At 42.0% G+C, this 18,746-nt stretch overlaps 1 protein-coding gene across 7 annotated transcripts in view; it reads left to right on the top strand.

Annotated features, from left to right (window-relative positions):
- The window catches only part of mkln1 (muskelin 1, intracellular mediator containing kelch motifs), a 186,064-nt gene that overhangs the window by 141,192 nt on the left and 26,126 nt on the right, over window positions 1–18,746 (top strand). For 6 of the 7 annotated variants that reach the window (XM_063073055.1, XM_063073054.1, XM_063073059.1 and 3 more), the window contains one exon: window positions 17,412–17,551. The exons of the other annotated variant lie outside the window; for it this stretch is intronic. In XM_063073055.1, the coding sequence (XP_062929125.1) occupies window positions 17,412–17,551 (140 nt within the window). The remainder of the gene's footprint in view (window positions 1–17,411; window positions 17,552–18,746) is intronic. 7 annotated transcript variants of the gene reach the window in all.

Here is an 18,746-nt window from a genome sequence, read left to right as displayed (position 1 = left end):
CGTCGGGTCTCACCAATATATAAAAGGCCACATCGGGAGCACCGGACGCAGTATATCACCCCAGTCGACTCACAGGTGAAGTGATGCCTCACCTGGAAGGACTGTTTGGGGCCCTGAATGGTGGTAAGGGAGGAAGTGTAAGGTCTGTAATAGGTCTGTAAGTTTCTTTTTGCTGCCTCCCTCCATTCTTATACAGCAGAACTGCATTTGCGACCTTCCAGTCCTCTGGAACCATGCCAGAGTCTATTGATTCCCGGAAGATCATTTCCAATGCCTCCACAATCTCCAAAGCCATCTCGTTATGAACCCGTGGGTACACCTCATCCGGTCCCGGAGTCTTATCTATTCTTAGTCCATTTAGCTTCCCAAGCACTTTCTCTCCAGTAATCTTCACTGTACCTAATTCTATTCCCTGAGACCTCTGGCTATCAGGTATGTTGCTAATGTCTTCCACTGTGAAGACTGATGCAAAATACTCATTTAGTTCCTCTGCCATCTCTTTCTTACCCATTATAATTTCTCCAGCATCATTTTCAAACGGTCCTGTATCTACCTGTGTCACTCTTTTACTCTTCATATATTAAAAAAAACTCTTTATATTAAAATATATAAAAATGCATTAAAAACTTTAATTGCCAACTTCCTTCATAATTCATCTTTTCTTTCCTAATGACTTTCTTAGTTTCCTTCTGTAAGTTTTTAAAAGTCATCCAGTCCTCAGTTTTCCCACTAATTTTTGCTTCCCTGTACGCCGTCTCTTTTGCTTTTATTTTTATCTTAACCTCTCTCATTAGCCACATTTGTGCCATTTTTCCACTCATGATTTTCTTTTTTGGAATATGTTTTTCCTGCGCTTTCCTTATTTCTTGTAGGAATTTCTTCCAATTCTGCTCTACTGTCCCTCCATCTAGCTTACTTTTCCAGTCGACTTGGGCCAGTTCCTCTCTCATAGCACTGTAATTTCCTTTGTTCCACTGAAATATCGATACACCTGATACCAGCTTCTCCTTTTCACATTTGAAACTGAACTCAGTCATATTATGATCACTACTTCCAAGGGGTTCCATTACCTCCAGCTTCCTAATCGCCTCAGGTTCATTACACAGAACCCAATCCAAAACAGCTGATCCCTTGGCGGGCTTATGGACAAGCTGCTACAAAAAGCCATCCCGTAGGCATTCTACAAGCTCCCTCTCCTGAGATCCAGTACCTTCCTGACTTTCCCAATCCAGTTTCATATTAAAATCCTCTATAATTATCTTGACATTTTCCTTCTGACACGCCTTTTCTATTTCCAGCTGTAACTTGTAGTCCACATCCCGGCTGCTGTTTGGAGGCCTGTATATAACTGCTATTAGTGTCTTCTCACCCTTGCCATTTCTTAATTCAACCCATAAGGATTTTACCTCTTCTGATCCTATGTCCCTTCTTTCTAGTGATTTGATATCATTGCTCACCATCAGGGCCAAGCCACCCCCTTTATCTACCTTCCTATCTTCCCTATACACTGTGTATCCTTGGACATTCAGCTCCCAATCACATCCATTATTTAGCCATGACTGGGTGATGGCCACAATGTCATATCTTTTAACCTGTAGCTGTACAAGAAGGTCATCCACTTTATTTCTAATGCTGCGTGCATTTAAGTACAGTACATTTAGATTAGTATCTGTTACCGATTTTTGCTATATTTCTATGACAGTTTGTCTGCGTTCACCCTACCTCTGCCATTCTTGATTTTGTACACCTCTATTAAGATTACTCCTCATTCTTCTAGAATCTAGTGAAGTCCCAACCCCTCTCCATAATATCGTCCCTGAAATCCCGGCCAAATCCTCAAATCTTCTCTATGCACTTTCCAGTTTCACAGCATCTTTTCCATAGTGGGGTGATTCCAACTGCAGCCTCAGCAATGTTTTGTGCAACTGAAGCATAACATCTCAGCATCTATACTCTGGTTTTAATTTCTTGTAGAATTGTGATCTATCCCAGGAATATTTTTCCAACTATTTCTAAGATACCATTGGCCTGCAGTATTTCAGTTGAGGTAATTTATCTTTTTCCAACTGGTGCCTCAAGGCAGACACATTGCATATGTCCTGTTTGGAAAAACAAAACACTTTCTTTTATTTTGATACCTTATAATGGGGAAATACAGAGTTTCTTCCCGTATGATAAATAGAGCTCTGCAGCAATGGTCTTCCAATTTTATATCAATTTCTTCTGCAGTCTGAAATATTAAGTGAGAGAAATGCAGCACTTGAATGATCCAGTACTCTGCATTTGGCTTTTGGTTTGACTATCACAGATTTGTTTACTGGAGTCAAAAGCAGAGAGGTGGGGTTTTTACCCAACTATGTCCATGCTGTCTTTTTGCCCAGCTGCATAAATCTCATTTGCCTGCATTATATCCAGTACGCTGCCTTTTCCAGTCCCTGTCTAAATGTCTCAAACATAGTGATTATACCTGACTTCTCCACCACCTCTGGCAGTGTGTTCCAGGTGTCAAACACATTCTCTCATATTTTAAACAAACACCCACCTCAAACTTCCTTTATAACTCCTTCGTCTTACTTTAAATCTCTGCCCCTTTGTTTTTGATACCTCTACCATGGAAAAATTATTCTGAGTATCTACCTGGTTTATAGTATAATTATAACCCTTGTATAATTTTATTCAAGTGTATCAGGTCTCCCTTAGCAGTCTTGATTCCAGAGATTTCAAACCTAGCCTATTCAAGCTCTCCCTTAGGAGAGCAGCAGGTGCAGGCAACATTCTGGTGAGTTACTTTAATTCTTACCAGCACACTCAGATCCTATACAGGTTTCCCCCACTATCCGAAGGTAGAACCTTCCAATCAAACGGTTTGTAAGCTGGAATGTCGTAAAGTGGATAAGCAATTACTATTTATTAATATGGGAAAATTTTTTGACTGTTCCCAGACCCAAAAAATAACCTACAAAATCATGCCAAATAACACATATAACCTAAAATAACAGTAACATATAGTAAAAGCAGGAAGGATATGATAAATACACAGCTATATAAAGTAGAAATACTTTTCTGCAGCACTGTCTAGTGCAGCGAAAATCTTGCGGAAGCGCTTTTGGCAGAAACACTCTCTAGTAACCTTTAAGCTATGAAGCTGCCAAATCATACCAAATAACACAAAAATACACAGCCTATATAAAGTAGAAATAATAAGTACATCGTTTTGGATACTGTTGATGGGGATGACCTCCCAGGGACAAGTTGCATTGGTTGCGTCTCTGGCACTGAGATGGGACCCTCAACTCAGAAGGGAAGGAGGGAAAAGAGGAGAGCAGTAGTGATAGGGAATTCGATAGTTAAGGGGACAGGTAAGAGGTTCTGTGGAAGAGATTGAGAATCCCGGATGGTCTGTTGCCTCCCTCATGCCAAGGTCCGTGATATCTCGGATCGAGTTCTTAGAATTCTCAAGAGGGAGAGTGAGCAGCCGGATGTCGTGGTCCATGTAGGGACCAATGACGTGGGTAGGAAGAGTGAGGAGGTCCTGAAAGGTGAGTTTAGGGAGTTGGGCGCCAAGCTAAAGGACAGGACCTCCAGGATAGCAATCTCAGGGTTGCTATCAGTGTCACGTGCAGGAGGGTTTAGAAATAGTAAGATAGCGCAGATCAACACGTGGCTGAAGACATGGTGCAGGAGGGAGGGCTTCCGATTTATAGGTAATTGGGCAGTTTTCCAGGGAAGGTGGGACCTGTTCTGGCAGGACGGTCTACATCTGAACTGGAGGGGGATGAATATTCTTGCAGGTAGGTTTGCTAGCGAGGCTCCGGTGGATTTAAACTAGATACGAGTGGGGAGGGGAACCAGAGTGTAGGAACAGCTGTAGGGAAGAAGAAAGAAAATAGTAAAATTGTTTACATCGTTAGTGATAAACAGAGTAAGGGGTGGAAAATTTCTTAAATGAATTTATTTTAATGCTTGGAGCATTATAAGAAAGGTGGATGAGCTTAAAGCATGGATTGATACCTGAAAGTATGATGTGGTAGCTATTAGTGAAACATGGTTACAGGAAGGGTGTAATTGGCATCTAAATATTCCTGGATTTAATTGCTTCAGGTGTGATAGAATCGGAGGGACAGAGGGGGAGGTGTTGCATTGCTTGTCAGAGAAAATATTACAGCGGTGCTCTGGCAGGATAGATTAGAGGTCTCCTGTAGGGAGGCTATTTGGGTGGAATTGAGGAACGGGAAAGGTGTAGTAACTCTTATGGGGGTGTATCATAGACCACCAAATGAGGAGCGAGAATTGGAGGAGCAAATTTGTAAGGAGATAGCAGATATTTGCAGTAAGCACGAACTTGTGATTGTGGGAGATTGTAACTTTCCACACATAGACTGGGAAGCCCATACTGTAAAAGGGCTGGGTGGTTTGGAGTTTGTAAAATGTGCAGGATAGTTTTTTGCAGCAATACATAGAGGTATCAACGAGAGAAGGGGCAGACAACAGGAATTCTGCAGATGCTGGAAATTCAAGCAACACACATCAAAGTTGCTGGTGAACGCAGCAGGCCAGGCAGCATCTCTAGGAAGAGGTGCAGTCGACGTTTCAGGCCGAGACCCTTCGTCAGGACTAACTGAAGGAAGAGTGAGTAAGAGATTTGAAAGTTGGAGAGGGAGATCCAAAATGATAGGAGAAGACGGGAGGGGGAGGGATAGTGCCAAGAGCTGGACAGGTGATTGACAAAAGGGATACGAGAAGATCATGGGACAGGAGGTCCAGGAAGAAAGACAAGGGAGGGGGGGAACCCAGAGGATGGGCAAGGGGTATATTCAGAGGGACAGAGGGAGAAAAAGAGTGAGAGAAAGAATGCGTGTATAAAAATAAGTAACAGATGGGGTACGAGGGGGAGGTGGGGCATTAGCGGAAGTTAGAGAAGTCGATGTTCATGCCATCAGGTTTTAGGCTACCCAGACGGAATATAAGGTGTTGTGCTTTGCTGAACACCTACGCTCTGTCTGCCAGAGAAAGCAGGATCTCCCAGTGGCCACACATTTTAATTCCACATCCCATTCCAATTCTGACATGTCTATCCACGGCCTCCTCTACTGTGAAGATGAAGCCACACTCAGGTTGGAGGAACAACACCTTATATTCCGTCTGGGTAGCCTCCAACCTGATGGCATGAACATTGACTTCTCTAAGTTCCACTAATGCCCCACCTCCCCCTCGTACCCCATCTGTTACTTATTTTTATACACACATTCTTTCTCTCACTCTCCTTTTTCTCCCTCTGTCCCTCTAAATATACCCCTTGCCCATCCTCTGGGTCCCCCCCCTTGTCTTTCTTCCCGGACCTCCTGTCCCATGATCCTCTGGTATCCCTTTTGCCAATCACCTGTCCAGCTCTTGGCTCCATCCCTCCCTCTCCTGTCTTCTCCTATCATTTTGGATCTCCCTCTCCCCCTCCAACTTTCAAATCTCTTACTCACTCTTCCTTCAGTTAGTCCTGAGGAAGGGTCTCGGCCTGAAACGTCGACTGCACCTCTTCCTAGAGATGCTGCCTTGCCTGCTGCGTTCACCAGCAACTTTGATGTGTGTTGAGAGAAGGGGCAGTGTTGGATCTCCTGTTATGGAATGAGATGGGTCAGGTGATAGAGGTTTGTGTTAGGGAGCACTTCGGGTCCAGTGATCACAATACTATTAGTTTTAATATAATTATGGAGAAGGATAGGGCTGGACCCAGGGTTGAGATTTTTGATTGGAGAAAGGCTAACTTTGAGGAGATGCAAAAGGATTTAGGAGGAGTGGATTGGGACAATTTGTTTTATGGAAAGAATGTAATAGAGAAATGGAGGTCATTTAAAGGTGAAATTTTGAGAGTACAGAAACTTTATGTTCCTGTTAGGTTGAAAGGAAAGGTTAAAAGTTTGAGAGAGCCATGGTTTTCAAGGGATATTGGAAGCTTGGCTCGGAAAAAGGGAGATATTTACAATAAGTATAAGCAGCATGGAGTAAATGAGTTGCTCGAGGAATATAAAGAATGTAAAAAGAATCTTAAAGAAATTAGAAAAGCTAAAAGAAGATACAAGGTTGCTTTGGCAAGTAATGTGAAAATAAATCCCAAGGGTTTCTAGCGTTATATAAATAGCAAAAAGATAGTGAGGGATAAAATTGGTCCCTTAGATAATCAGAGTGGACAGCTATGTGAGGAGCCAAAAGAGATGGGGGAGATTCTGAACAATTTCTTTTCTTCGGTATTCACTAAGGAGAAGGATATGGAATTGTGTAAGATAAAGGAAACAGGTAGGAAAGTTACGGAAACTATGATGATTAAAGAAGAGGAAGTACTGGAGCTTTTAAGGAATATAAAAGTGGATAATTCTACGGGTGTTGACAGGATATTCCCTAGGACCTTGAGGGAAGTTAGTGTAGAAATAGCAGGGGCTCTGACAGAAATATTTCAAATGTCATTAGAAACGGGGATGGTGCCGGAGGATTGGCGTATTGCTCATGTTGTTCCATTGTTTAAGAAGGGTTCTAAGAGTAAACCGAGCAATTATCAGCCTGTGAGTTTGACGTCAGTTGTGGGTGAATTAATGGAAAGTATTCTTAGAGATGGTATATATAATTACCTGGATAGACAGGGACTGATGAGGAACAGTCAACATGGATTTGTGTGTGGAAGGTCATGTTTGACAAATCTTATTGAATTTTTTGAAGAGGTTACTAGGAAAGTTGATGAGAGTTAAAGCAGTGGATGTTGTCTATATGGACTTCAGTAAGGCCTTTGACAAGGTCCCGCGAGGAAGGTTGGTTCGGAAGGTTCAATCGTTAGGTATTAATATTGAAGTAGTAACATGGATTCAGCAGTGGCTGGATGGAAGGCGCCAGAGAGTGGTGGTGGATAACTGTTTGTCAGATTGGAGGCCGGTGACTAGTGGTGTGCCTCAGGGCTCTGTACTGGGTCCAATGTTGTTTGTCATATACATAGTCATAGTCATACTTTATTGATCCCGAGGGAAATTGGTTTTCGTTACAGTTGTACCAACCAAGAATAGAGTATAAATATAGCAATATAAAACCATAAGTAATTAAATAGTAATATGTAAATTATGCCAGGAAATAAGTCCAGGACCAGCCTATTGGCGCAGGGTGTCTGATCCTCCAAGGGAGAAGTTGTAAAGTTTGATGGCCACAGGCAGGAATGACTTCCTATGACGCTCTGTGTTGCATCTCGGTGGAATGAGTCTCTGGCTGAATGTACTCCTGTGCCCAACCAGTACATTATGTAGTGGATGGGAGACACTATCCAAGATGGCATGCAACTTGAACAGCATCCTCTTTTCAGACACCACCGTCAGAGTCCAGTTCCATCTTGACAACATCACTGGCCTTACGAATGAGTTTGTTGATTCTGTTGGTATCTGCTACCCTCAGCCTGCTGCCCCAGCTCACAACAGCAGACATGATAGTACTGGCCACCACAGACTCATAGAACCTTCTCAGCATCGTCCGACAGATGTTAAAGGACCTCAGTCTCCTCAGGAAATAGAGACGGCTCTGACCCTTCTTGTAGGCGGCCTCAGTGTTCTTTGACCAGTCCAGTTTATTGTCAATTCGTACCCCCAGGTATTTGTAATCCTCCACCATGTCCACACTGACCCCCTGGATGGAAACAGGGGTCACCAGTGCCTTGGCTCTCCTCAGGTCTACCACCAGCTCCTTAGTCTTGTGACAAACTTTGTACACCATGTGACAAAGTTTCCTACCGTAGCTCTGTACTCAGCCTCATCTCCCTCGCTGATGCATCCAACTATGGCAGAGTCATCAGAAAACTTCTGATGATGTTAAGTCTCTGTGCAATAGTTGAAGTCCAAGGTGTAAATGGTCATATACATTATAGATGTCCAGGACCTATAATGGTCATATACAAATATACATTAATGATCTGGATGATGGGGTGGTAAATTGGATGAGTAAGTATGCAGATGATATTAAGATAGGTGGAGTTGTAGATAATGAAGTAGGTTTTCAAAGCTTGCAGAGAGATTTAGGCTTGTTAGAAGAGTGGGCTGAAAGATGGCAGATGGAGTTTAATGCTGATAAATGTGAGGTGCTACATTTTGGTAGGATTAATCAAAATAGGACATACATAGTAAATGGTAGGGCATTGAAGAATGCAGTAGAACAGAGGGATCTAGGAATAATGGTGCATAGTTCCCTGAACTATGTGGAATGTCATGTGGATAGGGTGGTGAAGAAAGCTTCTGGTATGCTGGTCTTTGTAAATCAGAGCATTGAGTATAGGAGTTGGGATGTAATGTTGAAATTGTACGAGGCATTGGTGAGGCCAAATTTGGAGTATTGTGTACAGTTTTGGTCACCGAATTATAGGAAGGATGTCAACAAAATAGAGAGAGTACAGAGAAGATTTACTAGAATGCTACCTGGGTTTCATCACCTGAGTTACAGAGAAAGGTTGAACAAGTTGGGTCTTTATTCTCTGGAACGTAGAAGGTTGAGGGGGGACTTGATAGAGGTACTTAAAATTATGAGGGGGATAGATAGAGTTGACGTGGATAGGCTTTTTCCATTGAGAGTGGGGGAGATTCAAACAAGAGGACATGAGTTGAGAGTTACAGGGCAGAAGTTTAGGGGTAACGTAAGGAGGAACAACTTTACTCAGAGAGTGGTAGCTGTGTGGAACGAGCTTCCAGCAGAAGTGGTTGAGGCAGGTTTGATGTTGTTTAAAGTTAAATTGGACAGCTATATGGACAGGAAAGGAATGGAGAGTTATGGGCTGAGTGCAGGTCAGTGGGACTAGGTGAGAGTTAAGAGTTTGGCATGGACTAGAAAGGCCGAGATGGCCTGTTTCCATGCTGTAATGGTTATATGGTTTATATGGTCAATGTATGTACAGTGTAGTTTCACTTACCAGAATTGGGAAGACTCCAATAAATTGCAGTTTCGTCACAGTTAAATGCTTACACCTGACACAATCGGCAATCACCTCTGATCTGGGCTGACATTTATGTGCTGGGTGGCACCTAACTAATTAATTTGTTTATTTCGGCTTTTTTCTTAAAGATGTGCTGGGTGCATCCCGGCTACCGCTGCACCGCTGTGTTCTTTGCGGCAATGTATCGGTCCACGACCCGGGGGTTGTGGACCACTGCTTAAACTCGGAAGCTGCTTCGCCTCCGAAACCAATTAAACCACCCATGACTACCTTTAAATTCCACTTGCACAACACTTTCATCATCATCGTCCAGTGCTTTCTGTTTCAGCTTTTAAAAAGACTGACGGAGTTCTCCTTAAGCATAAGAAAACTTAACAGAACAGCACGCTTTGTACACCCATCAATCCACTCAAGCAATAGACTTTCCATTTTACCCATTATTGGATGCCGACTAAGAGAGATCACTTTGCTACGAGCAGAACCAACAGTAACATCGGTAGCTTTCAAAATTCTTTCTCTCTGTGTATAAATAGTGCGAATGTTGGACGCAGGCAAATTCAACGCGCGGACAATGTCCTTACTTCGTTCACCACTATCGAAACGCTTAACTATGTCTAGTTTTATGCGGTGTAACAGCCTTACGAGCTCTTTTAGGCTTTTCCGATACCTTAGAACTCATCTTGCTAACAGATGCTCAAAATAAATCGAGATAAAGCACATGTTTAAGCAAAGCCGGCTAGAATGTTTTATCGTAATAGTGGAAACACCTTCTGTTAGTGAAAGCAGGTAACTAATGTAGGTCTTTCGTAACAGCGAGGTGTCGTAAAGCAAACGTTCGGAAAACGGGGGCCATCTGTAGTATAGTGACCAGAACTGTAGTCTAACCACTTTGTAAAGTTGCAATATATTTTGTAACTTTTTTAATTCTTTGCTGCTAGATGCTGCCTTCACAAAGCTATCTCCCCAAGGAACCATGGACTTCAACTCCATTTGCTCAGTTAAACACATTCCTAAATGTCCTACTGTTTACTCTGTATGACCTATCACTGTTTGACTTCCCAAAATGCACCACCTCATATTTGTCAAGATTAAGTTCCATCTGCCAGTATTCTGCACATCTTTCATTCTGATCTCTTAACTCTTTAGACCATCTTTGTCATTATCTGTGGTACCAATTATCATCTGCAAACTTATGAATTGTACATCAGTATCCTACACTCAAACAAATCATAAACAATAAAAGTTCCAGTGCTCATTCCTGTAGTATACCACTTATCACAGGCTTCTAATCAAAACAATATCCTACCACCTCGCCATTCTATCCCCAAGCCAGTTCTGGATCAGGGCTTGCCTTGGATCCCATTTGCCTTGGCCTCCTGGATCAAGCTATCGTGAAAGGTTGCGTTGACCTCTTTGCTAAAGCCAAACATACAACTTTTACCCTATTTACCAGCCTCCTTTGTTACCACCTGAAAAATCTCAATTAAATTAGTGAGGCAGTATTTCCCTTGCAGAATGCCATGCCAGCTGTCCTCTGGCTTTCCAAATGATCAGCCCCTTCCTTTCCATATGCACAGTATATAATTGCTATCATGTTGAATTTTGTGTAATAATTGATCTACTACTCACCTAAAGCTTGTTGGCCTGCAGTTACCTGGCTTAAAGGAAAAATGTTACCTATCTTTAAATCTTCTGGAACCTCTCTCGGGCTACTAAAGATGTGAAAATCTCGGTCAGTACCCCAGCTACCTCCTCACTTGCAAACTGAGATAGATCTTAGCTGCCTTTGGAGCTTTATCAATCCTTCTGTACTCTGTAATATCTAAGATCTCTGCCTTTAATTCTAACATGCTCCAGGCCATCAGTGCAGCCCTCCCTGAATCTGCTAACAATTGCATATTTTTTATGAATAAAGATGAGAGGTATTCATGTTGAACTTCGCTCATTCTCTTTACTGTCTCATGACTGTGTTGCCACCCACAGCTCCAATCTGCTAATTAAATTTGCTGATGACAGTACACTGACCTAATCTCAAATAATAACGAGGCAGGCTACAGAGAAGAAGTCATCACCCTGACATGGTGGTGTCAAGAAAACAATCTCTTCCTCAGTGTCACAACAACAAAGGAGCTGGTTGTGGACTGCAGGAGGAATGGAGACGAGTTTGCCGCTATTGACATCAATTGAGCTGGGGTTGAGAGGGTGAACAACTTTAAGTTCCTCGGCATAAACATCACAGGGTCTCACATGATCTATACATACTGACTGTGTGGTGAAAAAGCACACTCTTTCACCTCAGATGGTTGAAGAAATTTGCTATGGCCCTCCAGATTCTAAGAACTTTCTATAGGGGCATGATTGAGAGCATCCTGACTGGCTGTATCACTGCCTGGTGTAGGAACTGTACTTCCCTCTATCACAGGACTCTGCAGAGTGGATAGCCCAGCGCATCTGTAGATGTGTACTTCCCACTATTCAGGATATTTACAAAGACAGGTGTGTAAAAAGGGCCGGAAGGATCATTGGAGACCCGAGTCACTCCAACCACAAACTGTCCCAGCTGCTACCATCTGGGAAACGGTACAGCAGCATAAAGGCAGGACCAGCAGGCTCCGGGACAGCTTCTTCCACCAGGCCATCAGACTGCTTAATTCATGCTGACGCAACTGTATTTCTGTTATATTCACTATCCTGTTGTACATAATTATTATAAATTACTATAATTGCACATTTGAGCGGTGATATGACGTAAAGATTTTTACTCCTGTATATGAAGGATGTAAGTAATAAAGTCAATTTATTTCAATTGCCTGTCTACCCTCCTACTCCAGATATACTTATGCCTTGGGGTTCTCTTTAATCTTTCTTGTCATCATAATTTCTTCTAATTCGGTTTTCTCCTGCACACTCTATATTTCTCAGAGGATTCAATTGTAATTGCCTATCCCTGTCGTATGCTTTTTAATTCCTGAGCAAACATTTAATGCCCCCTGCCATGCAAGGTTCTCCAAAATTGCCATGTTTGCCTTTCACCATTCCTGGAGATGTTTTATCCCCTGGGACCCCCTGGCCCTGAACTTTGAAAAATTTCCACTTGCACAATGTTTAAGCATCTGCTCCCGATCTACTTTTGACAGTTCCTCTTGTGTACTTGAAACCAACTTTCCACGTGCCCTCTTCCCCCCTCACCTCTGCTGACAATATTAAGTTGACCAACCTTGACACATTTATAAAGAAATGCTGTCCCTTCGTTAAAGACATCCCAGTCAATAGTGGGAGTGTTAAACTTGCCCTCTATTACAATCCTACTGCTCCTGCTCCTAAACTTCCATGATTTGCTTACGTATCTGTTACTCTTAATTGTTGCTGAATATAATGTAAATCCATCAAACCTGTCAATCCTAAATTTCACTCAAGGCTTCAATGGATAATTCCCCTAGGAAAACATAATATTGTAATTCCAAGTGTTGGTTCATGCTCTAAGCTCACCAGTGAGATTACTATGTTACATAATGTCCATCCGTCAAGGTTTCTCATGAACGTTTAGTTTAAATGTAATATTGACTGCAGTCAGGGGAAGTATCTTCTTAATGTTGAAGTGCAATGTTGGTTTGGAGTTTCAGCAAATTTTGAATGCAAACCAAATAATGTCTCTTTAGATAGAAGAATAATGGAAATGTTATTTGGAGGTTCCTGTTGGTGACTAACAATAAAAGCAAGTTACCTCTGAGTGAATGTGAAATAATTGACTGTTTCTCAGTATGCGTATGGTGATTCTGATTAGATAAGGTCAATTACCACCTATGTCTCATTGAGGAAACTTGTACTCTTCAAGAAACTTTTAAGACGTACAGCTGCAGGTAGATTTACAACACGGTTCAGTTGCTGTTTCATCTAGTATAACTTGAACAAGTTTTTGCCCATTACTTTATTTGACCCAGCTTTAGTTCTGAATCACATTGATGAAATACACTCAGTGGCCACTTTATTCAGTTCCTCCTGTGTTTAATAAAGTAGCCACTGAGTGTATGTTGGTGTTCTTCTGCTGCTGTAGTCCATCCGCTTCAAGGTTAAACGTGTTATGCGTTCAGAGATGCCATTGTTGTAAAACGTGCTATTCGAGTTGCTGTCGCTTTCCTGTCAGCTTAATCCAGCCTGGCCATTCTTCTCTGACATCTCTCACTAATATGGCGTTGTCGCCCACAGAAGTGCTGCTCACTGGTTTTTTATGTTTCTCACACCGTTCTTTGTAAACATTAGAGACTGTGTGAATATCCCAGGAGATCACACACAAAATGATGGAGGAACACGGCAGGTTAGGCAGCATCTGTGGAAATAAACAGTTGATGTTTTGAGCCGAGATCCTTCATCAGGACTTTTAAACGCAAACAGGAGGAATTCTGCAGATGCTGGAAATTCAAGCAACACACATCAAAGTTGCTGGTGAACGCAGCAGGCCAGGCAGCATCTCTAGGAAGAGGTACAGTCGACGTTTCAGACCGAGACCCTTCGCCAGAGAGGGTCCTGACGAAGGGTCTTGGCCTGAAGCGTCGACTGTACCGCTTCCTAGAGATGCTGCCTGGCCTGCTGTGTTCACCAGCAACTTTGATGTGTGTTGCTTGGCAGATTTTTTCATGTTTGGGATCTCAGGAGATTGGCATTTTCTGAAATACTCAAACCACCCTGTCTGGCACCAACCATCATTTCACCGTCAAAGTCACTTAGATCATATTTCTTCCCCATTCTGATGTTTGGTCTGGACAACAACTGAACCTCTTGACCATGTCTTTTTCTTTTATGCATTGATTTGCTGCCACTTGATTGGCTGATGATATCTGTATTATCAAGCAGGTGTACCTAATAAAGTGGCCACTGAGTGTACAACTCTTAAGGAAGTGCATGGTCTGAGGTTGGAGCCATCCAAGATTTAACTAAACCAGTGTGAAAGGGAACTCTGAAACTGATTTTTTAAAATTTTAATTCTCATTTGATAACATCTTTAGAGCATTAGTCCAAAACTTGGTGCTGCAATCATTTGCACATGGTTTTAGATGTGCAAACCAAATCTGGTAGTCTAATTTATGATAACATTTTTGAGGAATCTATATTCTGGCTGAACTTTTAGAAAAGTTAAACACGATAGATTTTGCAGATGCTGGAAATCCAGAGTAAAACACTGGATGCTGGAGGAACTCATCAAATCAGGCAGCATCTGTTTTGGGTAGAGACTTTTCATCAGGACCGGAAAGGAAGGAGAAGATGCGAGAATAAGAAGGTGGATGGAGAGGAAGGAGGTCAAGTTAGAAGGTGATAGATGAAGCCAGGTTGGTCAAAAAGATAAAATGCTGGGGAAGAAGAAATCAGATAGAAGAGGAGAGTGGTCCATGGGAGAAGGGGAAGGAGGAGGGTCCCAGAAGGAGGTAATGGACAGGTGAGGAGAAGAGATAAAAGGCCAAAGTGGGGAATTAAAGAAGGGGGAAGGAAGGGGGTGAGTGATAAATACCAGAAGTTGGAGAAATCAATGTTCATGCCATCAGGTTGGAGGCTACCTAGATGGAATAGGAGGCACTGCTTCTCCAATTTGAGAGTCCCCTCATCGTGGCAGATGAGGAGGTCATGGACCGAAATGTCAGAATGGGAATAGGAATTTAAATGGTTGGCTACCGGGAAATCCGGCATTTCGAGATGGAGCGAAGGTGCTTGGCAAAGTGGGCCCTTAATCTTCATTGGGTCTCAGCGATGCATAGGGAACCCTGGATGCAGTAGATGACCCCAAAAGATTTGCAGGTGAAGGGTTGGCTTACCTGGAAAGACTTTCAGGCCCTGAGTGGAGGTGAGGGAGAAATTAAATGGAAAATTAGAAATCAGCTGCTGCATTTCTCCACTTTTGACCAGGGAAGAAATTCAGCATATTTCCATGTTATAAAGCGGTAATAAAGCAATCATGTTTTTTTTTTGACAGTGTCTGTGGAAGTTCCATTTGGAAATCTGTAATAAATAAAATGCATCAATTGGGACACAGCCATCTAATGAGAAAGGAAAATCATGGAGAAATATTGTTGCAGAAAGACAATTCCCATTTGAATTGTAATAGCCCATGTTCAACAAGATGTGCATTCCAGTATTTCTGAAGTCCAGAAAGTCCCCTTACCCTTCAGAGAAGCCAATATTTGTATTTAGTGTTTTTTTAAAAAAAAACACAGCATGTTAGGCTTCACCTATGGAAAGAAACAATTATCATTTGAGGTCAAAGATCCTTCAGGTCAAAGCAGTCAGAACTGGGGATAAAGAGAAAACAGGTTAGTTTAAGTTGGTGAAGATGTTGGTGAAGAGATGCATATGTTAAAGGGACTATCTCTGTTAGGTAGAGGTCAGTGTTGTGGAGATCAGTTGAAGAGATCACCTTCTTGAAGAATTAATGGGGGCAGTTAGAATGAAAATGAACATACACTATGAAATGTAGCTGCCAAATGCAAGGAAAGTAAAAGCTGAAGAATACAGAACTTTGAGAGATCCAGCAAGTCAGCTTGCACTGATGGAGTGGCAAAAATTGTGCCAATATCACAGATGAATAACTTGCATTGTTCTGATGCAAGCCGAGTAAGAGGTTCCTGGAGTTAGTTGTTCAAAATAATTTTATTAGCAAGGTACGTGTATATCACCATAAACAATCCTGAGATTTATTTTCTTGTGGACATACTCAATATATCCATAATAGAATAACAACTAGAACAGAATCAATGAAAGACCACACTAACACGGGCATTCAGCCAGCGTGCAAAAGACAACAACTGTGTAAAACTGTGAAAAGAAAGATATATGAATAAATAAGGAAAAAATATCAAGAACATGAGACAAAGAATCCTTGAAAATGAGCCGACAGGTTGCGAGAATATCTCAGTGATGGGGGCAAGTGAAGTTGAGTGAATTTATCCCCTTTGGTTCCAGAGCTTAATGGTTGAGAGGTTAAATCTGTTCCTGAACCTGACGGTGTGAGTCCTGCGGATGCTGTACCTTCCTGATGGCAGCAGCAAGAAGAAGCATGTCCTGGGTGGCGGGAGTCCCTGATGATGAATGCTGCTTTCCAGTAACAATGTTTGTTGTAGATGTACTCAGGGGTGGGGAGGGATTTCAGTATAGAGTCTGAAAGGAGACAATGTGCTATGGCATGAGATGAAAGTTTATGCTGGCCCTTGTCATATTGCTGTAAAAAGCCCCAGATGAATGGATCCGAGTGGGATGGAAAATTGTGGTGCTCAAATCTTTGAGTCACCTTGTAGACTGGATGCAGTACTCTGCAAAATGGTCAGTCTGTGTCCATTTGTTCTCTGCATTGTAGGGGTGACCATATTGTAACCTTTGAATGCTAAATGCTTGCTGGGCTATGTGCAAGTGAGACACACACAAAATGCTGAAGGAACTCAGCAGGCCAGGCAGCATTTATGGAAAAAAGTACAGTTGACACTTCAGGCTGAAATGCAGGACTGGCCCAAGCCCTCCGGCCCAAAATGCCGACTGTACCTTTTTCCATAGATGCTGCCTTCCTGCTGAGTTCCTATGGCATTTTGTGTGTGTCGCTTGGATTTCCAGCATCTGCATATTTTTTCTTGTAAGTGTAAGTGAATTACTGTTTGGTTCTTTGGATGATGGGAAGAGAAGAGGTTTAGAAAAAAGAGGTGATGTACAGCAAGAACCCAAGGCATAGATCAGATCTGCTTTTGATGCTGGTAAGGTCACAAGAGATGCCTTTCATTTCTCAATCTTCCCATGAGATTGCATCCACCTGAGAGAAGACAGTTTTAGCTAATATCTCATCAGAAATCTAGCACTTTCATCAGTATTGCCCTGGACTGTTAGTCCCGTTACTTAATGATCAGATTTCTGGGATTTAACCTGGCAACTAGATTAGGGTGAAGATGTTACCAATTTAGCTATGATTGGCATTTTCAGTACAAAATAACCTGATCATTGTTATCCTTTGGCTTGCTTACTCACTTTGTAGCTTTCTTGAGCTTTATTGCTTTCTTTTTCTTGATGTAAAACATGACAACCAATTTATACATAGCAAATTCTTACAACTGGCAGTGTTATAATAACATTTTACATTTGGATGAACATTTTACAGAATGAGTACCTATGCAGATATAACCTTGCTATTCCTCTTCCCTAATGGCTGTCCACCACAGCTGGTGAATGGGAAATTTCAGAATGTAATCATTGGGGTATTTCCTTAGTGAGAAAAAACGGTTTGTGTGTTCTGATCCTTGACCCATTTCAGTCTTCGTCCCCAGCATGTCCTTAAAGCTTTGCTGATAAATTGGTTCTGTTTGATGCAAACTTTTGAGTATCGTATTCAAGCATTTTTTTGCAATGTCATCATTCTGACAACCTTGTCTCTTAGAATGATAGTCCCATGAATTTATGCTTTTGTTAGATATTAAATGAGGCTGTACATTTCTGAGTGCAGGTTCACTACTTGTTCGGTGGGAATCCTGGCAAGTCGTGCTCTCCGAAGATGAGACTGGATGATTTTTGGTCATTAAAGCTTTGCCGCCCCTCCAAGGACTACCTCCTGAGACATTGCAGATATCTCATCAGGAAGCACAGGTGTGTTACAGCCCAGTTTCAAACCTTTCCCAAGGTAATAAAACATAACACCTGAGACAACAGTGGAACTTTTAGATAACCGGTAAAGGCATAGCTCTTGAGTTGTCTGTTAATCTTTCATGGAAACGTAGAAAACGTACAGCATAATATAGGCCCTTCGGCCCACAATGCTGTGCCGAACATGTACTTACTTTAGAAATTACTTAGGGTTACCCATAGCCCTCTATTTTTCAAAGCGCCGTGTACTTATCCAGGAATCTCTTGTCTGCCTCCATCACTGTTGCTGACAGCCCATTCCACGCACTCACCTCTCTGCATTTTTAAAAAATAGAACTTACCCCTGACATCTCCTCTGTACCTACTTCCAAACTCCTTAAAACTGTGCCCTCTCATGTTAACCATTCCAGCCCTGGGAAAAAGCCTCTGACTATACACACGATTAATGCCTGTCATCACCATAAACACCTCTATCAGGTCACTTCTCATCCTCCTTTAGGTGCCAGAGCTGGCAAAATGCTTGCCATTTTCTCTCCCTCTACCCCCCCTCTCTCTCTACCCCCCCCCACCCCCCTGCTCATTTCATGTACTGGGCAACATCTTTGCTTCATTCATGTAATGAGCAGGTACAAAAATTGGGTGTGACATATATATATATGAATAGGGCTTCTTATAAAGTCAAGCACTAAACCAAGATGAAAGAAATGTATGAATTCCAGAGCTGCACAGAAATATAGTGATAGTTTAAGACATTATCAAGATTATAGTCTATCACTACATTTCAGTGTATAACTGGTACAATAACACATAATACTTAATGTAATAATATGACAAAGTATTGCACGGTTGCACTCACTAATTATCATCAAATATTATCAAACAAGTAAAGAAAAAGATGGTAATCATATATTTTACCAATTTAAAAGTAATTACCTACTTACCAAATGCCACCAATGAGAAGTTTCACAGTAATTTCCACGAAGGGTCAGGGGTAATATGTGTTCAGGGTTCTGAAGCAACTCTTGTCCTGGTGTAATCTGCTGATCTGTGGTACCGCAGCCATGATGTGACACACAGCTCAGGATTTCACTGAACTAGAGGAGGTCTGTGTAGTTTAACAAACATAAGTGATGATACATGATCTGTGAGAATTCTTGAGCGTGTTGTTGTTACTATCAAGTTCATGTGACTGAATCCT

The sequence above is a fragment of the Mobula hypostoma genome, chromosome 20 (genome assembly GCF_963921235.1).
Source record: "Mobula hypostoma chromosome 20, sMobHyp1.1, whole genome shotgun sequence".
NCBI lineage: Eukaryota > Metazoa > Chordata > Chondrichthyes > Myliobatiformes > Myliobatidae > Mobula > Mobula hypostoma.
Note: the sequence above shows the minus strand (reverse complement) of the source record. Positions and strands in the feature narration are given on the sequence as shown.